Here is a 16,418-nt window from a genome sequence, read left to right on the forward strand (position 1 = left end):
GAAATAACCCCCTGGGGTATAACTTAAATTTTATTTCAATGGTGTTTTACTCATGGCAATATTGTAATTGTACAAATCCATAGCAAATCTATGCTTTATTAGCTTTTCTCTATCAGACATATAATACCTTCTTTTTTATAGAAATTATCAGTTATTTTATGTAGATCATAAGGCTTGCTCAGAGCTGAAGATTTATTCTGTACACAACTATCAACACTGTTGCCATTTTGATTAATCAAATGTAAACATATGTGAAAGAGCATATATTTTGTAATCAATCTCATATTTATGCCAATGTCAACTTTGTTTAGTTGCTGCCTCATTGATGTTAATCTGACAACTAATTTCATTGATGACTTAATATCTTACCTTATTAAGGGCACTAGCACCTGTTAGGATGATGTTGGAATTTTCTACTTGGATTGTTCTCTGCCCTAGTCTCACTAAATAGGCACCTATGCCAATAGCTCTACAAGTCACCTATAAACATAAATATATCATTATAGAATTGTGTAAAGTAGTCAACAAATATATAAGTATAATTAAATGTATCACTACTGATTATATGATATGTTTCATTGTCCATCATGAGAAATCAAGATTTATTCTTTCATTTTACATAAAGAACAGTAGTTTCATATATGTCTTGCAGCCAAAAAATAAATGTTAAAGCTTTATACATCGCTATTTTATGAAATTTTCTTTTGATCTTGCCAACTGATCATTTTCTTTCTCAGCGGAGACCAGTGATATGAAAATTATTGCTAGAAACCAAGGGGGCACGTGGCGTTGCTTATGAAATTGAAAAAGTCGTCATAGGTAAAAAAGCCATAAACAGATTATCATTGGTCATCTCAAAATGATCATCTTAAGTGAGAAAATCAATCTCGTTGAGATGATCAATGATGATCTATAATTAATACACGTAATTGCAAAATTACAAAAATTTAAAAGCTGTATATAAATGTAATCATGGCCATACAAATATTATCTTTAACTAACCTGAGGAGAGTTAAGATTCTGAAACAAGAGGCTCTCAAGAGCCTGAATTGCTCACCTGTTCTTCAGAGAAAATTTTTAAATGTAAGCAAACTTGATGAACAAATTGTGAAAAATTGTCTTTAATCTTCGATTCGTCTGAAAATTACAGGGCTGATAGATCTTGACCAATTGAACAATTTTACCCCATGTCAGATTTGCTGTAAAAGCTTTAGTTTTTGTGATATAAACCAAAAACTGCATTTGACCCCTATGTTCTATTTTTAGCCATGGCAGCCATGTTTGTCGATGGATTAAAATTTTGGATACAATTTATAAATTAGATACCCTAAGGAACAATTAGTTAAAGTTTGAAGGTATTTGGCCCAGAAGTTTCAGAGAAGAAGATTTTTCAAAAAGTTTACAACAACAGACGACAACGGATGCCAATTGATTGCATAAGTTCATATGGGGCCCTTTGGGCCCGGTGAGCTTACAAAGCAGGAATACTATTTGAAACAATTAGTGACATAAATTTCTAAAACACTAGTTTTTCTTTCCTATTAAAAAGAGATCTAGAAGCAATTATTTTGATTAGCCTATAAAAGGGATATCTTTCTGTTTATATAGATTATCTTACCAGATTTATTGTAACAATTTCATCATAAGCTTTAGATGTCTCTCCAGCTATCATACCAGAACCTTTTAAATTCTCTACACCAAGTCCATCATCTCTACCTGTTAAACATAAATTCACTCATTTCTTCTATGTTATATAATATAGAAATGCTATAAAGTCTATAAACAGCAGGGCTTCCAAAAAATATTTGAGCCAGCCGGACATTTTATATCTGATCCCGATTTTAATCTCTTTACTTTGATATGAATTTGATGTTCAGATGTAAACTGTTAAATTGCAGTGCATCATTCAAAGTGTGCATATCAGCGTGCTCATATCTGCCTTAGACTCTTTACTTGTGCAAAATGACATTGTCAAAAACTTTACTTTCGTTTTTAAAACCGGATGTTGACTTAATGTATCACTTCAATGTATATAAATTACCAAAAATCAGTTTCAGGTTCAAGGGCAATAATTATGCATACTAACATACCTATAATGTCCGTAATTTTGTATCTAGATTCTCCTCCATCTTGTATTAATTCAGCCCTGACAGAGTTCATAGCACTCACTTTCTTAAAATCTTCTGGACTTAAGTACAAATATTTGAAACCCTGCAAAAAATAATGGTCTACTATATAATGAGTTAGAGGTCAAAATAAGACAGAAATATATGCACATAAATTTATAAATTAGTGTTCCATTCAAATGGCATTACCAATTGAATGTGTCTGTAATAGACTAGTTTCGACTTTCATTTATTTCCATGCACATATTTCTATGCAAGGTTAAAGAGATTTTTGACAATGAAAGTCTTAGATATGAAAAATATATTTCAATACCTTCTGTGATGGATATTTCTTTTTTCAAAATTATATTTTTTTAGTTTAATCAGGGGTTTCATTATCTTTCATGTTTACTGGTACTTTCCACGTTTCTAGGTGGTACTTTTCAATTTATTCCATGAATATCTTGTATAAAAATTCCTACATTTAGGCGGTACTTGTCAATAGCATAGGAGGGTAAAAGTACCGGGTACCGCCTCCTAATAAATGGCCTGAGTTTTATGGTACATGAAACATGATCCATACAATATGTTTAATTTTATTTATCCATTATGCTATTGATAAAGCAAAAAAGTATGCTTAAATATTCATTTGCCCTTCCTTATTAATGTAGGCATGACTTACAAAGACCATTTTCAAATCAAATTTAGACCTCCTTCTCCACATGTCCTCCCCCATCAGGAAGAATATTATATTTCAAGGTCATTTAAAAGATGTTTAACCTTTGTATGACCTGACATACCTTATCTGGGTCAGTGTTATCCTCCCATGCTACTTTAAATAGATGTTTAACTTCCTCTGCCAGACCTATCCTAGCTCCACTGTTAGCTGATATATAAATCCTGGGATATCCATGTCTTCTTGAATGCTCAGAAGCTCTCTGTAAAACAAAAAGAACTTTTCATAGACAACTTTTAAATTCCGTTTAATAGTTAAAAAATGGTAATTTTTTTTTGCAATAAGTACCTATCTGGAGAACATGTGTTTTAAATGTGTCTAGTTTCTGCTAGATTTTGCTAAATACAAATGGCATAATATTAACAGTTGAGTTAAATTACCACAAAGACAAGCTTCATTCAAAATATGTATATCTTTTAGCCTGATGCTACTATATAGTAAAACAAGATCGAAACAAACTTGTTTATGCAAATAAAATTAATCTAATGCTATCATTTATTGAATCAAGGAAGAAAACATAATTTACCTTAAACAATACATCTTCTTGTGGTCCAAATGATCCAATCTTATATGTGATATCATTACAAATTACAATTATCGTTCTACCATTGGGGTATAATGGGGTCTTCAATGTTAACTGCCAGGCTACCATACCAACCTGTAACAAAAAAAAAAATTTATTAAGATTTTAATTTTAAGATTTTTTGGGGGTGTTCTTGCTTTATTCAGTTATTAAAATCCTGAAAGAAATTAAACTGTTAATTGTATGTAATTCTGTGAACCACAATATACATCTGAAATGTAACTCAATAAATATCTATATTTTACAGCCTTCTTTTTTTAGAATGTTGTTGAAGATGACCTTGTTTTTAATGGAAGAATGACAGACTATACAATGTATTCAATACAAAGTTAATTGATAATCTAATGATAGACAGGATGCACATTTGAATATGATGATTGATAAGTGTTTAATCTACAGTTACATGCATAACAAGATGAGAATATGTAAATGTGATATCTTAGCTAGATGTTTGTAATATCGTAGTTCAAGAAATAATAGTCTTCAGATAGACCTGTCACCCTTCAAGGGAACATTATTCTGACTCCGAGGTGACCAGTCTGTGTTCTTACTTCTGAAGGCATGTGCTTAGCAGAGAAACAACAAGTACCAATTTTTTAAGTCTTTAATTTGACCTAGACAGGGATAGAACCAAAGACATCCTTCAATCATGACAAGTATGCTACCAAAGGACAACTGAGACGGTTGAAACAAGGTAATACAGCCTTACTTTCAGAGAACTGTAGTCACCAAGAAAATTAGTTATACCTTCATTCTTCCCTTTTCCATATATTTATAAACTCTGAAGCTCTAAACTTTTGAAAACCCTTTGAATACATGAATTTTCATTCTTCGCATATTCAGTTGTTTTTGAGGTAACAAATGACGTCAGAACAAATGTAGATTACTTCAGCACACAAGTTCTACTTGTTAATTTAACTTTATTGAACATATTTCACTTTTTAATTTTGTGTTCTTTTCATCAAAACCCAGTTTTTAATAAAAGTAGGACATATATTGCATTCTGTGGACTGCAGATAGACAAATGAATATCATACAGATAGCAACTTACATGAGTGTGGTCACATGCCAATCTTATCTACAAAGTGGACATTTTAAAGATTTACTGGTATCTCACGTACCTCGTTTTGACCTGGTAGCCTGTTTTGCATCAGTAGGTTGCCTCTGTTATCTAACACCAGTTCTGTACAGGAGTAAGGATCCTCTGGTATATCACTCTCTTTTAACCTATGGAGCTGGATATATTCTTTCCACTGCTTCAGTAATGCCTGTTAAGAGAGTGCATCATTTTAAAAGGTTCGAGAGAGTGCATCATTTTAAAAGGTTGGAGAGAGTGTATCATTTTAAAAGGTTGGAGAGAGTGTATCATTTTAAAAGGTTCGAGAGAGTGTATCATTTTAAAAGGTTGGAGAGAGTGTATCATTTTAAAAGGTTGGAGAGAGTGTATCATTTTAAAAGGTTCGAGAGAGTGTATCAATTTAAAAGGTTCAACTTTTTAATTGACTAATTGCTTCAAGTAATATATAGTTTGATATATTCAGCAAAATTCTTGTTCAAGCTTTGGTAAATAAAGATATATCATACTGCCAACTAATCATTTGTTTTAAGGTGTTATAATAGAGTTAAAATCCGTTTAATAACCACTTGTCTTTTCAAATCAATCTTAAAAGTAAATGAATGGTTCTTGCCTGTTTGAACATTTCTGGGAAATCATATACATATGTAGTCCCCGACTGCTGGGCCTGAAATCTCTTTAGTTGTAAATGGTCCTTTGTAACATACGGTGCACTGACTAACAGTCCATGTAGTGGTCCCTGTTTGGTCCCATAGGCCTTGAACATAATCTGTTAACAAAAGAATATAAGTAATATAATACTGTTTTATCCTTTACAACAGAAACCATTCATGGGTTTACCCAATTTTTCCAATTGGTCAGAAAATTAAACAATTGCTAGGTAATCAAGATATTGCTCGTGTGACTTTGTTTGATTTCAGTAGCAAGTTCTTGTTTCCACACCACAATTTTTTTTTTTAAATAGCTCAAGATTAGATTAAATTAGAAAAAATGACCATTTGGAAGAAAACTGATTGACTCATAAATGTCATATACCATGAAAAAGATTTTTTGCTGTATATTAAAAGTCTGGTAGGCATTTTTTACAATATCTTTTTTAAACATCCAATCGTTTTCTCTTTACTTGTCATGTTCATACAGTTTTCCTGTTTAATAGTACATGCATTAATCAAATACAATAGGATGTTTAACCATAAACGAAACCAATATGTAATTCATGATAATTTAAAATTGAAATACAAACTGTGCGTGTGCAGATCATACTGTACAAATAAAATAACTCATTTCCATGACTAGAGTGATAATAACTGGTACCCACCTGACCTGTCCTAGAATCTGTTTCTTCCCTGTACAGACTGATATCTAAGTAGTATCCACTTTCATTTGTAAGGAACAATCTGATTGGTAGTCTCTGTGCTCCAGGTGAAAGTCTACAACAAATATTACAGTACAGTATCTTCTCTTGGAAGTAACTTCCTCAAAATGATCATTACATTACAGCTAAAATAGCTTGAAACACAGAATTACAAATGATGTGAAAATAAGATGGTTTAAAATAGGTTGTTAAAAGTTATCTTTCAAAAAGTATATATTTGACCGGTTGAAAATCATTCTTGTTTTTTCCCTAACCTACTACTTTTATTGATAGATACCTGATGACAAATTTAAGTTCTGCATGTAAAACTCTCATCTTCCAGAGCCTGGCACCATACCTCATAACCATACTTCTAACTGTCTCCTCTAACTGTCAGGGGAGAAAAATCAGATTTTGACATGTAACATTTTTTTACAGACATAGACTGAAAAACTTGAAATTAAAAAAAATCAAAGTTTCAGAAATAATTCTTTAATAAATGTTCTTGTCAAGCAAAAACTACACCTAATGTTTTATTTTATTTTTATGATAATTTTATTTATTGTTATGTATATAATATAACTTTAGCTTATTTTTAAAAAATAAGGTTAAAAGGAATTGTTGCTTAATTTTTTTTACTCATATTCATTTCTACTATTAATATTACATTATTTTAACATTCCAACTAGCAAATTATATATTCCAAACTATTCCACAATAATCTATAGAATGGGACAATGGTGTTTTTTCCAGGAAAAATTTGATGAGCCATACCGTATTTGGTCATGTATAGTCCGCACTTTTTTAACCAAAATATGTAATTGGTACAGGGGGTGCAGATTATACGCAACTACAGACAGTTTTTCGATTTTTATTATTCTTTTTCTTTTCTTTAATATTTTTATTCTTCATATATATCGTATATTCGAGAGTTTATTTTATTTCATTCATTTTTTAATTTATTTTCTTCATAATTGAATATTCAAGGTAAAGGTGTGACATCCTGTATAAGTAATCAGGGTTATTAAGGATTAAGTATGGGTGTGTAGCAATTAAATAATCATGTCAACTTTTGACAGGTGTTCAATATAATACATCTTCGCTAGCCAAGGGTTACGATCCACTTCATTCATCTCCACCCTTGGCAGGTTAAGCCAACATTTGTTGTGATAACAATGTTGCGCCATCTATCGGTAGATTAAAGTCACGCCCATTCCGAATACATTATTCTTGACCAATGGTAGCACTTGAACTTTTCAATTTGGAGGTAAAAACATGGTAGCGTCTAGATTCTACACACTTGGTAAAGCAGGAAACGAAAATATACGTTGACATTCGTACATTTGTGCAAGAAACATACACAGGAACTTCTATTAGTTGATAAAAAACATTTGTCACTAAATTTAGTTGTATGTTTAGGGATGTAAAGACTTGTTGCACAATAAGCATGTGGCAATTGTTTACATAAACTTTCTACATTTACACGTGATCATGTTATAGGCGCTTTTTGATTGGATGCAGCGAGTTTTGACTGCAACCAATGAAAATCATTACCTTGTGTCTCCAATATTCTATCTCAATCCGCCAAGGGTGGAGAGGAATGAAGTGGATGGTAACACTTGGGTAGTGAAGATGAATATAATAATCCCATTCTTAAAATCAATATGATCAATGAAAAGATTATCTAGGATTAAAGAGTTTTAAAATTGTAATTACTGCTAATTAATTTAGATAAATGTTTGATCTCTATTTTCTTTTGTTCCATAATATTTCAATTATTTCTTTATATTATTTGAATAGTGCATTATCTTGGACATACTTAGACAAATGTTGATTTTAAAAGGGATCTTTGATCAATAACTTAACTTTTATAAAACTAATAAATGTTAATTACATGATAAAAGCTCTACCATTTCATTGTTTATGACTATAAATTATTTAATTAAACAAAAAATATAACAAACAAAAATTTGATTGAACAAACAATTTTCTATATTATTTTATATTTCATAATTGACTTAAATTTAGATTAAATACATCGATTAATAGGTCCCTATCAATGAATTTTAACCGTGAACTAGACTTTTATATTTTTATTTTATCTTTTCTTTTTCTTTTTTTCTTAACTATTTTTTAAAACTTTTTTTTTTACTAGACTTTTTTTCACGATTTTGGGGGATGAAAAGGGGGGGTGCACTATACATAACTGTGTACTATACACAGCCGAATACAGTAACAAATATCTTCACGTCACAATGTTCAATGACGCCTTTCCCCACAAATCACCCTAGATCAAACAGGGCAGTTCATTCATAAAACCAAACTTGGAAACTTGGTCTATAATTTTCATATGTATCATTTTATTCCATTCTATTACCTTTTCTTGCAGTTGCTAAGTACCAGCCACTCATGGGGCAAAGTTTCAAATAACTTTTTTGCTTTTCTAATTTTGTAATAAATAGTCAATTCTAAGAAACTTGCATATACATAACACTTATAAAGTTAAGTACTAGGGTTTTTGAACTAGAGGCTACAAGCAGCCTGTGTCGCTCACCTGCTATGTTTATTTACAATTGATGCATGAAATAATGCAACCGTTATACTTTTGCTTTAGTTTCAGAGATATTAGCCAATAACTGCATTTCCCCCCTATGTTCTATTTTTAGCCATGTCTGCCATGTTGGTTGGCAGGCAGGGTCAACAGACACATTTTTTTTTAACTAGATACCCTAATGATGATTGTGGCCAAGTTTAGTTAAATTTGTCTCAGTTGTTTTAGCAGAAAACTTTTGTAAAAGATTACAAAAATTTACGAAAAATTGTTGAATTTGACTTTAAAGGGCAATAACTCCTTATGGGGTCAATTGACCATTTTGTTTATGTTGACATATTTGTAGATCTTACTTTGCTGAAAATTAGTGCTGTTTATAGTTTATCTCTATCTATAATAATATTCAAGATAACAACCAAAAACTGCAAAATTTCCTTTAAATTACTAATTCAGGGGCACTTTTACTTGTTGTCGTCAACTTTGCTATTTATGCTTTAGTTTCAGAGATATAAGCCAAAAACTGCATTTTAGCCCTATGTTCTATTTTGGGCCATGTCAGCCATATTGGTTGGCAGGCGGGATCGTCGGACACATTTTTTAAACTAAATATCCTAATGATGATTGTGACCAAGTTTGGTTAAATTTGTCTCAGTAGTTTCAGAGAAGAAGATTTTGTAAGATTAAAAAAATTGACTATAAAGGACAATAACTCCTTAAGGGGTCAGTTGACCATTTTGGTGATGTTGACTTATTTGTAGATCTTACTTTGCTGAACATTATTGCTGTTTACAGTTTATCTCTATCTATATAATAATATTCAAGATAATAACCAAAAACTGCAAAATTTCCTTAAAATTACCAATTCAGGGACAGCAACCCAACAACGGTTGTCAGATTTGTCTGAAAATTTCAGGGCAGATAGATCTTGACCTTATAAACAATTTTAACCCTAACAGATTTGCTCTAAATGCTTTGGTTTCAGAGATAGAAGCCAAAATCTACATTTTACCTCTTTGTCCTATTTCTAGCCATGGCAGCCAATTTGGTTAGTTGGGGGGTTGTCGGACACATATTTTAAACTAGATACCCTAATGATGATTGTGGCAATGTTTGATTAAATTTAGCCCGGTAGTTTCAGAGGAGTAATTTTGGTAAAAGTTAACGACGACGGACAACAACGTTTCAATTCTGAAAAAAAACACTTTTACACATACAATATTGTTCTTGTTGAGGTAAAACAAACAAAAATCAATTAATTTTTTTCTTGCAGAATTAAAGATATCGACAACTTATCAATCGTCTTCTTTCACCTGTTCTTAACCAAAATGAGTAGTTTGTTAAGAAAATTCAGACATCAAATGGATTATCTCCCCCTTTAAAGTGATTCAAGGTTGTGATTCTTATTAGACACTTAAAACCAAATTACCTTTCCTGGCTCTGTTAATGTCAATGTTGGAGCAAAGTTCAAAAATACATGATTACAATCTGTCTTCCTGGACTGAAAAAAAAAAAATAAAAATTTGCTGTCATCAACTTGATAATTTGTATACTTTATTATTTTTGTGGAAAACTGCAAAAAATCAACTTCACCAAATAAGATATGTTACTATTATAAAAGTTTTAAAAAGTAGGAATTTTTTATTTCCTTTGAATCTAATTTTTCAAATTGACATATCTAACCTTCTGGGTTCCAAATAATTTGCCAACTATCCCATTTTGAAATACAATAATTTTGCATCAATTGCATATCTTTTTATGACAACTTGCTGGTTTTGAACAGTTTAGCCGACCATCCAAGGGCTGTATAGCCAGACAAGGTCATTAAAAACTTCCATTTGGAACAGTTTAAGATATACAATAAAACTTTAACAAATACAGTTGTTCTTATAAAATTACTGGGAAATATTACGGGATCTATACTCACAGTAGGATGAGAGAAAGCCACTTCCAGTGAATCCATGGCCTCTAACAAGGTTCTTTCTGCTTCATTTTGTAGAAACTCAAATGAGGCTTCCTGTAATGTGTGATAATTATTGCTAGTTACATTTATCAAAAACAAGAAAATCTGTACATAGGACACCATGCCCTGCTCATACTATCACATTTCCAGTGGACCTCAAAATCTAGGTCAAAACCCTAATTCAGAACATATTTTTAGAAAGTTAATTTCATTATGAACATATGTACCAAATTTCTAATTGATGTGACAACTTTATGGTAACCTACTTTAAACCAAAACTTTGACCTGACATAGGGTAGACAGAGGAACAGGCTGGAAAACACAATAGCCCCAACTATATCATAGGCATTTTGATGTCAATAAGATATTAAATAATTTGTTTGTATGATAGAGATAAATAAGATAAATTTCATTCATATCATAGCACTTTTCTTTCTATATCAGCTACCAGTTACTAATTTTAAATGACTAGTTTTCAGATTGTAAGGCAATCTTTACTGATTGATGATTATACAATAAATTTTAGGAAAGAAATTACCTTGGTTACAAGATCTGAATGTCGTATAATAGCCCTGACAAAAAATCTGTAGTCTGTGACCTCCTGACCTTTAGCAACCTGAACAAAATGTAAATATCATGTATTGTATAAGTAAAGCTATAATTTGTCTAAAATTTAAAATGAAATTTAAAATGAAACAAATGTGAATAGAACATTTATTATCTATATTTTTAGCAGACTGTGTTCAAATCTATTTCCTGTAAACTGGAGAATAAAGTATTATTATTTTACTATATCACCTTTCTATGATTACAACTTTTCACTTCTAAACTAGTATAATAGTTGTTTTTTCTATGGTCGGGTTGTTGTCTCTTTGGCACATTCCCCATTTCCATTCTCAATTTTATTAATAATCAAATCCCTGTTTAATGATGTCTTGTTCTAATTCTACATAGGCTTGATAAACAGTGTTTTTTTGTCCTCAGTTTATATTCCTTTTCTGAAACTTTCGATCATAATGTAAATTTTTAATGTTGTTCTGTGTTTGGCAATTTTCATGATACAAGAAAGATTTACACTGTCTCAAAGATATTTTTTGACAGATCACCAATTAAATTACTAAATTTTGCCAACAAACTGTCTAAAAAGCACTGTAGAAAAATGATTTAACAACTGCATAGTTTGAAATACCACACTTTTCCACTCTCTTAACAGTAAACAGTTGAGACTAAGTGAAATCCTTGGCAATCGTTATTTTCTTTAAAGGGAAAATTCAACCTGTATTGTACAAAAATATTGTATCTCACGAGAGGCAGTGGTCTTATATTTACATACATAATAAAAATAATCTCTGTACATTTTTAACTCTAGCTACTTCCTCAACGTAAAAGATAAATAGTTAATAACTTCTCATAATTCATTGGTATTAAAGTTAAACAAGAGTGCACACCCTGAAATGTTTCGCCTTCTTTACTAATCATTGATATTATGTTGATAGTCCTAAATATAAAGCTTTATTACAACTGTCACATAAACTCAACATTAACCAAGAAAACTAAACATTGAGCAATGAACCATGAAAATCAGGTCAAGGTCAGATGAACCATGCCAAGCAGGCATGTACAGCTAACAATTCTTCCATACAACAAATATAGTTGACCTATTGTTTATAGGTTGCACTTTGTAAATACAGCTGTTTCTCAAACCATGCCTCTTTTGGGGAGATTGAGAATATTCATAGAAAATTAATTTTGTTTACATACTGGTTCCCAGTTCTGATCTGTAGATTGCATCTCATAGAGATGTAACTTGGGAAAGTTACCAGAAAATATACATGTGAATATTGTTTATATTGAAATCTATGGTAACCCTACAGTCGAGGTAGGGACAGTTAAGAAATTTAGTGTTAGTTTAAACTCTTAGAAGTTCGGGGCATATAAACGTTGAAAATATGCCGCACAGCCCTATTTTTTGACCTTTGAAAAAAATAGTAGTGCATATGAACTTTCCATTCTAGGATATGATTTTATTCAAAACTTCATAGTAAAAGTGATACAGTTTTAGCTGTAAAGGGAGTTCCGTTGTCAATATTTACAAAAATGCAACCTATAGTTTAAGAAAAACAGACCAAAACACAAAAACTTAACACAGAGCAATGAACCGTGAAAATGAAGTCAAGGTCAAATAAAACCTGTGCGACTGACATATGGATCATAAAATATTTCCATACACCAAATATAGTTGACCTATTGCATATAGTATTAGAAAAAAAGACCAAAACTCAAAAACTTAACTTTGACCACTGAACCATGAAAATGAGGTTAAGGTCAGATGACACCTGCCAGCTAGACATGTACACCTTACAATCATTCCATACATCAAATATAGTAGTCCTATTGCATACAGTATAAGAACCAAAGAGCTGAATAGCTCTGAGGGGAAAGACGGCCCTCGTTTCTATTTCATTTTTTTTGGGGGGAGGGGGTTATCTTTTGATAGTCTTCATATAAAGAATGAAAAAAAAGAACAGCTAGAAAATGTGGAAGGTTGACACTATTGGAATCAATTGTTGTTTAATGTAATTTCGTTTCTTTAGTTTAGGATTCAATTTAGACCAATGGAAGAGATCTGCATCTTCTAAATCTAAACATACAATTAAAGTTGATAATTAATTATCTAAAATCCAACTAGTTGAATTCTGTCATTTAACAACAACTATAATTATTTTTGAAATCTTAATAGTGTACGACTGAACTGCAGGCCAGGGCCATTTTCCATTTTTTGTGACAGTACTCTTCAGATTTTAAATTTTTTTCTTAAGAAAGTTAGGACGGAAAAATCTATTCAGTTTTAAATTTCCATTGATAAAGTTCCCAGTTACATATCTCATCACAGGGGTACAGGTACTAATAAAAATAACAATATTATTGATGTAAACTGTGTGAAGCTTGTTTCCAAATCCTACATTTTGAAATATTTGTAAAACTTCATGAATAAAGAGGTTTAAACTACAAAATGCAAGATTTGTAATTTTGTTTGTAACTATTACAATGATTATGTTGGTACACAAAATTTAGTTTTAATGGAAGACTACTTATCATATACTAAATGTCACATTTTAAGTACTTATTTTAGTGGATAATTAGCTCATAAATTGAGGTGCTCCTGAATTGGAGGAAGATTCTCAAAACAGAGATTTACAGAAAAAAATGGAAAAGATCGTTTCTCTTCCCCATCTCATGTAGCCCCTCAGACTTCCTGTTTACTTTGAAAGTTGTTGACCTACAAATTAAAGTTTTGCATGTTGATGTTTGAATCATCTACAGCAAACATCATTATGTTTAAATTTAACAAATACTATTTTTTAATAAGTGCACAATCTTTGAGAATGATTTAAATAACCAGTGAAGGATATCCCTGCTTATGCGTAGTGTGGCATTCCAACAATGACGTCACTATAAAATATAATGTAGGTTGGATTTATTTAGAATATCTCGTCATAATGATTTTTCCGGATTATAAAAAAACGTAAATAGTTTAAAGGAGAGCTCAATATAAGATAATTTCGAGAGAAACAGAAGGGAAATGTGTAAAAAAAGTGTTTAAAGTCAATTTATTCATTTGTGTCTCCCCATCTGATCACTCTCAGTAAGATTTGTTAGGGGGTTTTCCACGCTATAAAAACAAAATAAATGATGTGAGGGAATGTCACTCTGGTCAACCCCATTGGGGATTGACGGCTTGAAGCCGTCTTCCCCAAAAACAGACCAAAACAAACCAGATGCTCCGCAGGGCGTAGCTTTATACGACCGCAGAGGTTGAACCCTGAACGGTTAGGGCAAGTATGGACACAACATTCAAGCTGGATTCAGCTCTAAATTTGGATTGTGATTAAATAGTTGACACAGCATAGGTTTCTGACACAGAATGAATGTGTTCTAATGAACTTAAAATTTTTGTTTCTCTTAGAGCAATTCACTATGCTGTTGAATATTAATCCTCTCAAAAAAATGTTTGAAGAAATTTTCTTTTTTATTTATGAAATTTCAAATGAGAAAAATTGAACCCAATTTTTTTAATCACATCCCCCTTTCCCTTATTCCAAAACTAATCTCAATTAAAATTTCTAATGGAGTTTGCAACAATAACTACTCATTTAAATACATCATAAAATATTAAGATGTAAAAAAATTGCTTGTTATCACTGAATGGTAAAGATTATTTTAATTTATCAGTTGGTAGTAAAAAGTGAATATACATTGTATATTGTATATAACAAAGATTTAAGTTGATTCTGGACAAAGAAAGATAACTCCAATTAAAAAAAAATCTTGCTATTGCACAATATTTTGCAATTAGATATTTCTTGCTTACTATTCTGGACAAAGAAAGATAACTCTAATTATTTTTTTTTTTATATTTCACAATATTGTGCAATTAGATATTTCTTGCCATTGCACAATACTGTGCAATTGAAAAGACTTGCTATTGCACAATACTTAATATAATAATTTTAGATCCTGATTTGGACCAACTTGAAAACTGGGCCCATAATAAAAAATCTAAGTACATTTTTGAATTCAGCATATCAAAGAACTTCAAGATTTCAATTTTTGTTAAAATCAGACTAAGTTTAATTTTGGACCCTTTGGACTTTAGTGTAGACCAATTTGAAAACAGGACCAAAAATGAAGAATCTACATACACAGTTAGATTTGGTATATCAAAGAACCCCATTTATTCAATTTTTGATGAAATCAAACAAAGTTTAATTTTGGACCCCGATTTGGACCAACTTGAAAACTGGGCCAATAATCAAGAATCTAAGTACATTTTTAGATTCAGCATATCAAAGAACCTAACTGATTCATTTTTTGTCAAAATCAAACTAAGTTTAATTTTGGACCCTTTGGACCTTAATGTAGACCAATTTGAAAACGGGACCAAAAGTTAAGAATCTACATACACAGTCATGACAGTTAGATTCAGCATATCAAAGAACCCCAATTATTCAATTTTGATGAAATCAAACAAAAGTAAAATTTTGGACCCTTTGGGCCCCTTATTATGTTGGGACCAAAACTCCCAAAATCAAACCCAACCTTTCTTTTATGGTCATAAACCTTGTGTTTAAATTTCATAGATTTCTATTTACTTATACTAACGTTATGGTGCGAACACCAAGAAAAATGCTTATTTGGGTCCCTTTTTGGCCCCTAATTCCTAAACTGTTGGGACCTTAACTCCCAAAATCAATACCAACCTTCCTTTAGTAGTCATTAACATTGTGTTTAAATTTCATTGATTTTTATTTACTTAAACTAATGTTATTGTGCGAAAACCAAGAATAATGCTTATTTGGGCCCTTTTTTGGCCCCTAATTCCTAAACTGTTGAGACTAAAACTCCCAAAATCAATCCCAACCGTTCTTTTGTGGTCATAAACCTTGTGTCAAAATTTCATAGATTTCTATTAACTTAAACTAAAGTTATAGTGCGAAAACCAAGAAAATGCTTATTTGGGCCCTTTTTGGCCCCTAATTCCTAAAATGTTGGGACCAAAACTCCCAAAATCAATACCAACCTTCCTTTTGTGGTCATAAACCTTGTGTTAAAATTTCATAGATTTTCATTCACTTTTACTAAAGTTAGAGTGCGAAAACTAAAAGTATTCGGACGCCGGACGACGACGACGACGACGACGACGACGACGACGCCGACGCCAACGTGATAGCAATATACGACGAAATTTTTTTCAAAATTTGCGGTCGTATAAAAACTTAACTCTAACCACTGAACCATGAAAATGAGGTCAAGGTCAGATGACACCTTCCAGTTGGACATGTACACTTACAGTCTTTCCATACACTGAATATACTAGATCTATTGCTTATAGTGTCAGAGATATGGACTTCACCACCAAAACTTAACCTTGTTTACTGATCCATGAAATGCGTTCGAGGTCAAATGAAAACTGTCTGACGGGCATGAGGACCTTGCAAGGTACACACATACCAAATATAGTTATCCTATTACTTATAATAAGAGAGCATTTTT

The 16,418-nt window shown here is 31.5% G+C and overlaps 1 protein-coding gene across 8 annotated transcripts in view; it reads right to left on the bottom strand.

The window, feature by feature from the left end:
- The window catches only part of LOC139493197 (acetyl-CoA carboxylase-like), a 75,778-nt gene that overhangs the window by 10,754 nt on the left and 48,606 nt on the right, over nucleotides 1-16,418 (bottom strand). For all 8 annotated transcript variants that reach the window (XM_071281396.1, XM_071281394.1, XM_071281395.1 and 5 more), the window contains 12 exons: nucleotides 10,903-10,980; nucleotides 10,329-10,418; nucleotides 9,831-9,902; nucleotides 6,152-6,243; nucleotides 5,818-5,929; nucleotides 5,113-5,268; nucleotides 4,546-4,692; nucleotides 3,368-3,499; nucleotides 2,906-3,043; nucleotides 2,091-2,211; nucleotides 1,619-1,716; nucleotides 370-480 (listed from right to left, as the gene is read on the bottom strand). In XM_071281396.1, coding sequence (XP_071137497.1) covers nucleotides 370-480; nucleotides 1,619-1,716; nucleotides 2,091-2,211; nucleotides 2,906-3,043; nucleotides 3,368-3,499; nucleotides 4,546-4,692; nucleotides 5,113-5,268; nucleotides 5,818-5,929; nucleotides 6,152-6,243; nucleotides 9,831-9,902; nucleotides 10,329-10,418; nucleotides 10,903-10,980 — 1,347 coding nt within the window. The remainder of the gene's footprint in view (nucleotides 1-369; nucleotides 481-1,618; nucleotides 1,717-2,090; nucleotides 2,212-2,905; nucleotides 3,044-3,367; nucleotides 3,500-4,545; nucleotides 4,693-5,112; nucleotides 5,269-5,817; nucleotides 5,930-6,151; nucleotides 6,244-9,830; nucleotides 9,903-10,328; nucleotides 10,419-10,902; nucleotides 10,981-16,418) is intronic.

Source organism: Mytilus edulis, chromosome 10 (genome assembly GCF_963676685.1).
Source record: "Mytilus edulis chromosome 10, xbMytEdul2.2, whole genome shotgun sequence".
Lineage (NCBI taxonomy): Eukaryota > Metazoa > Mollusca > Bivalvia > Mytilida > Mytilidae > Mytilus > Mytilus edulis.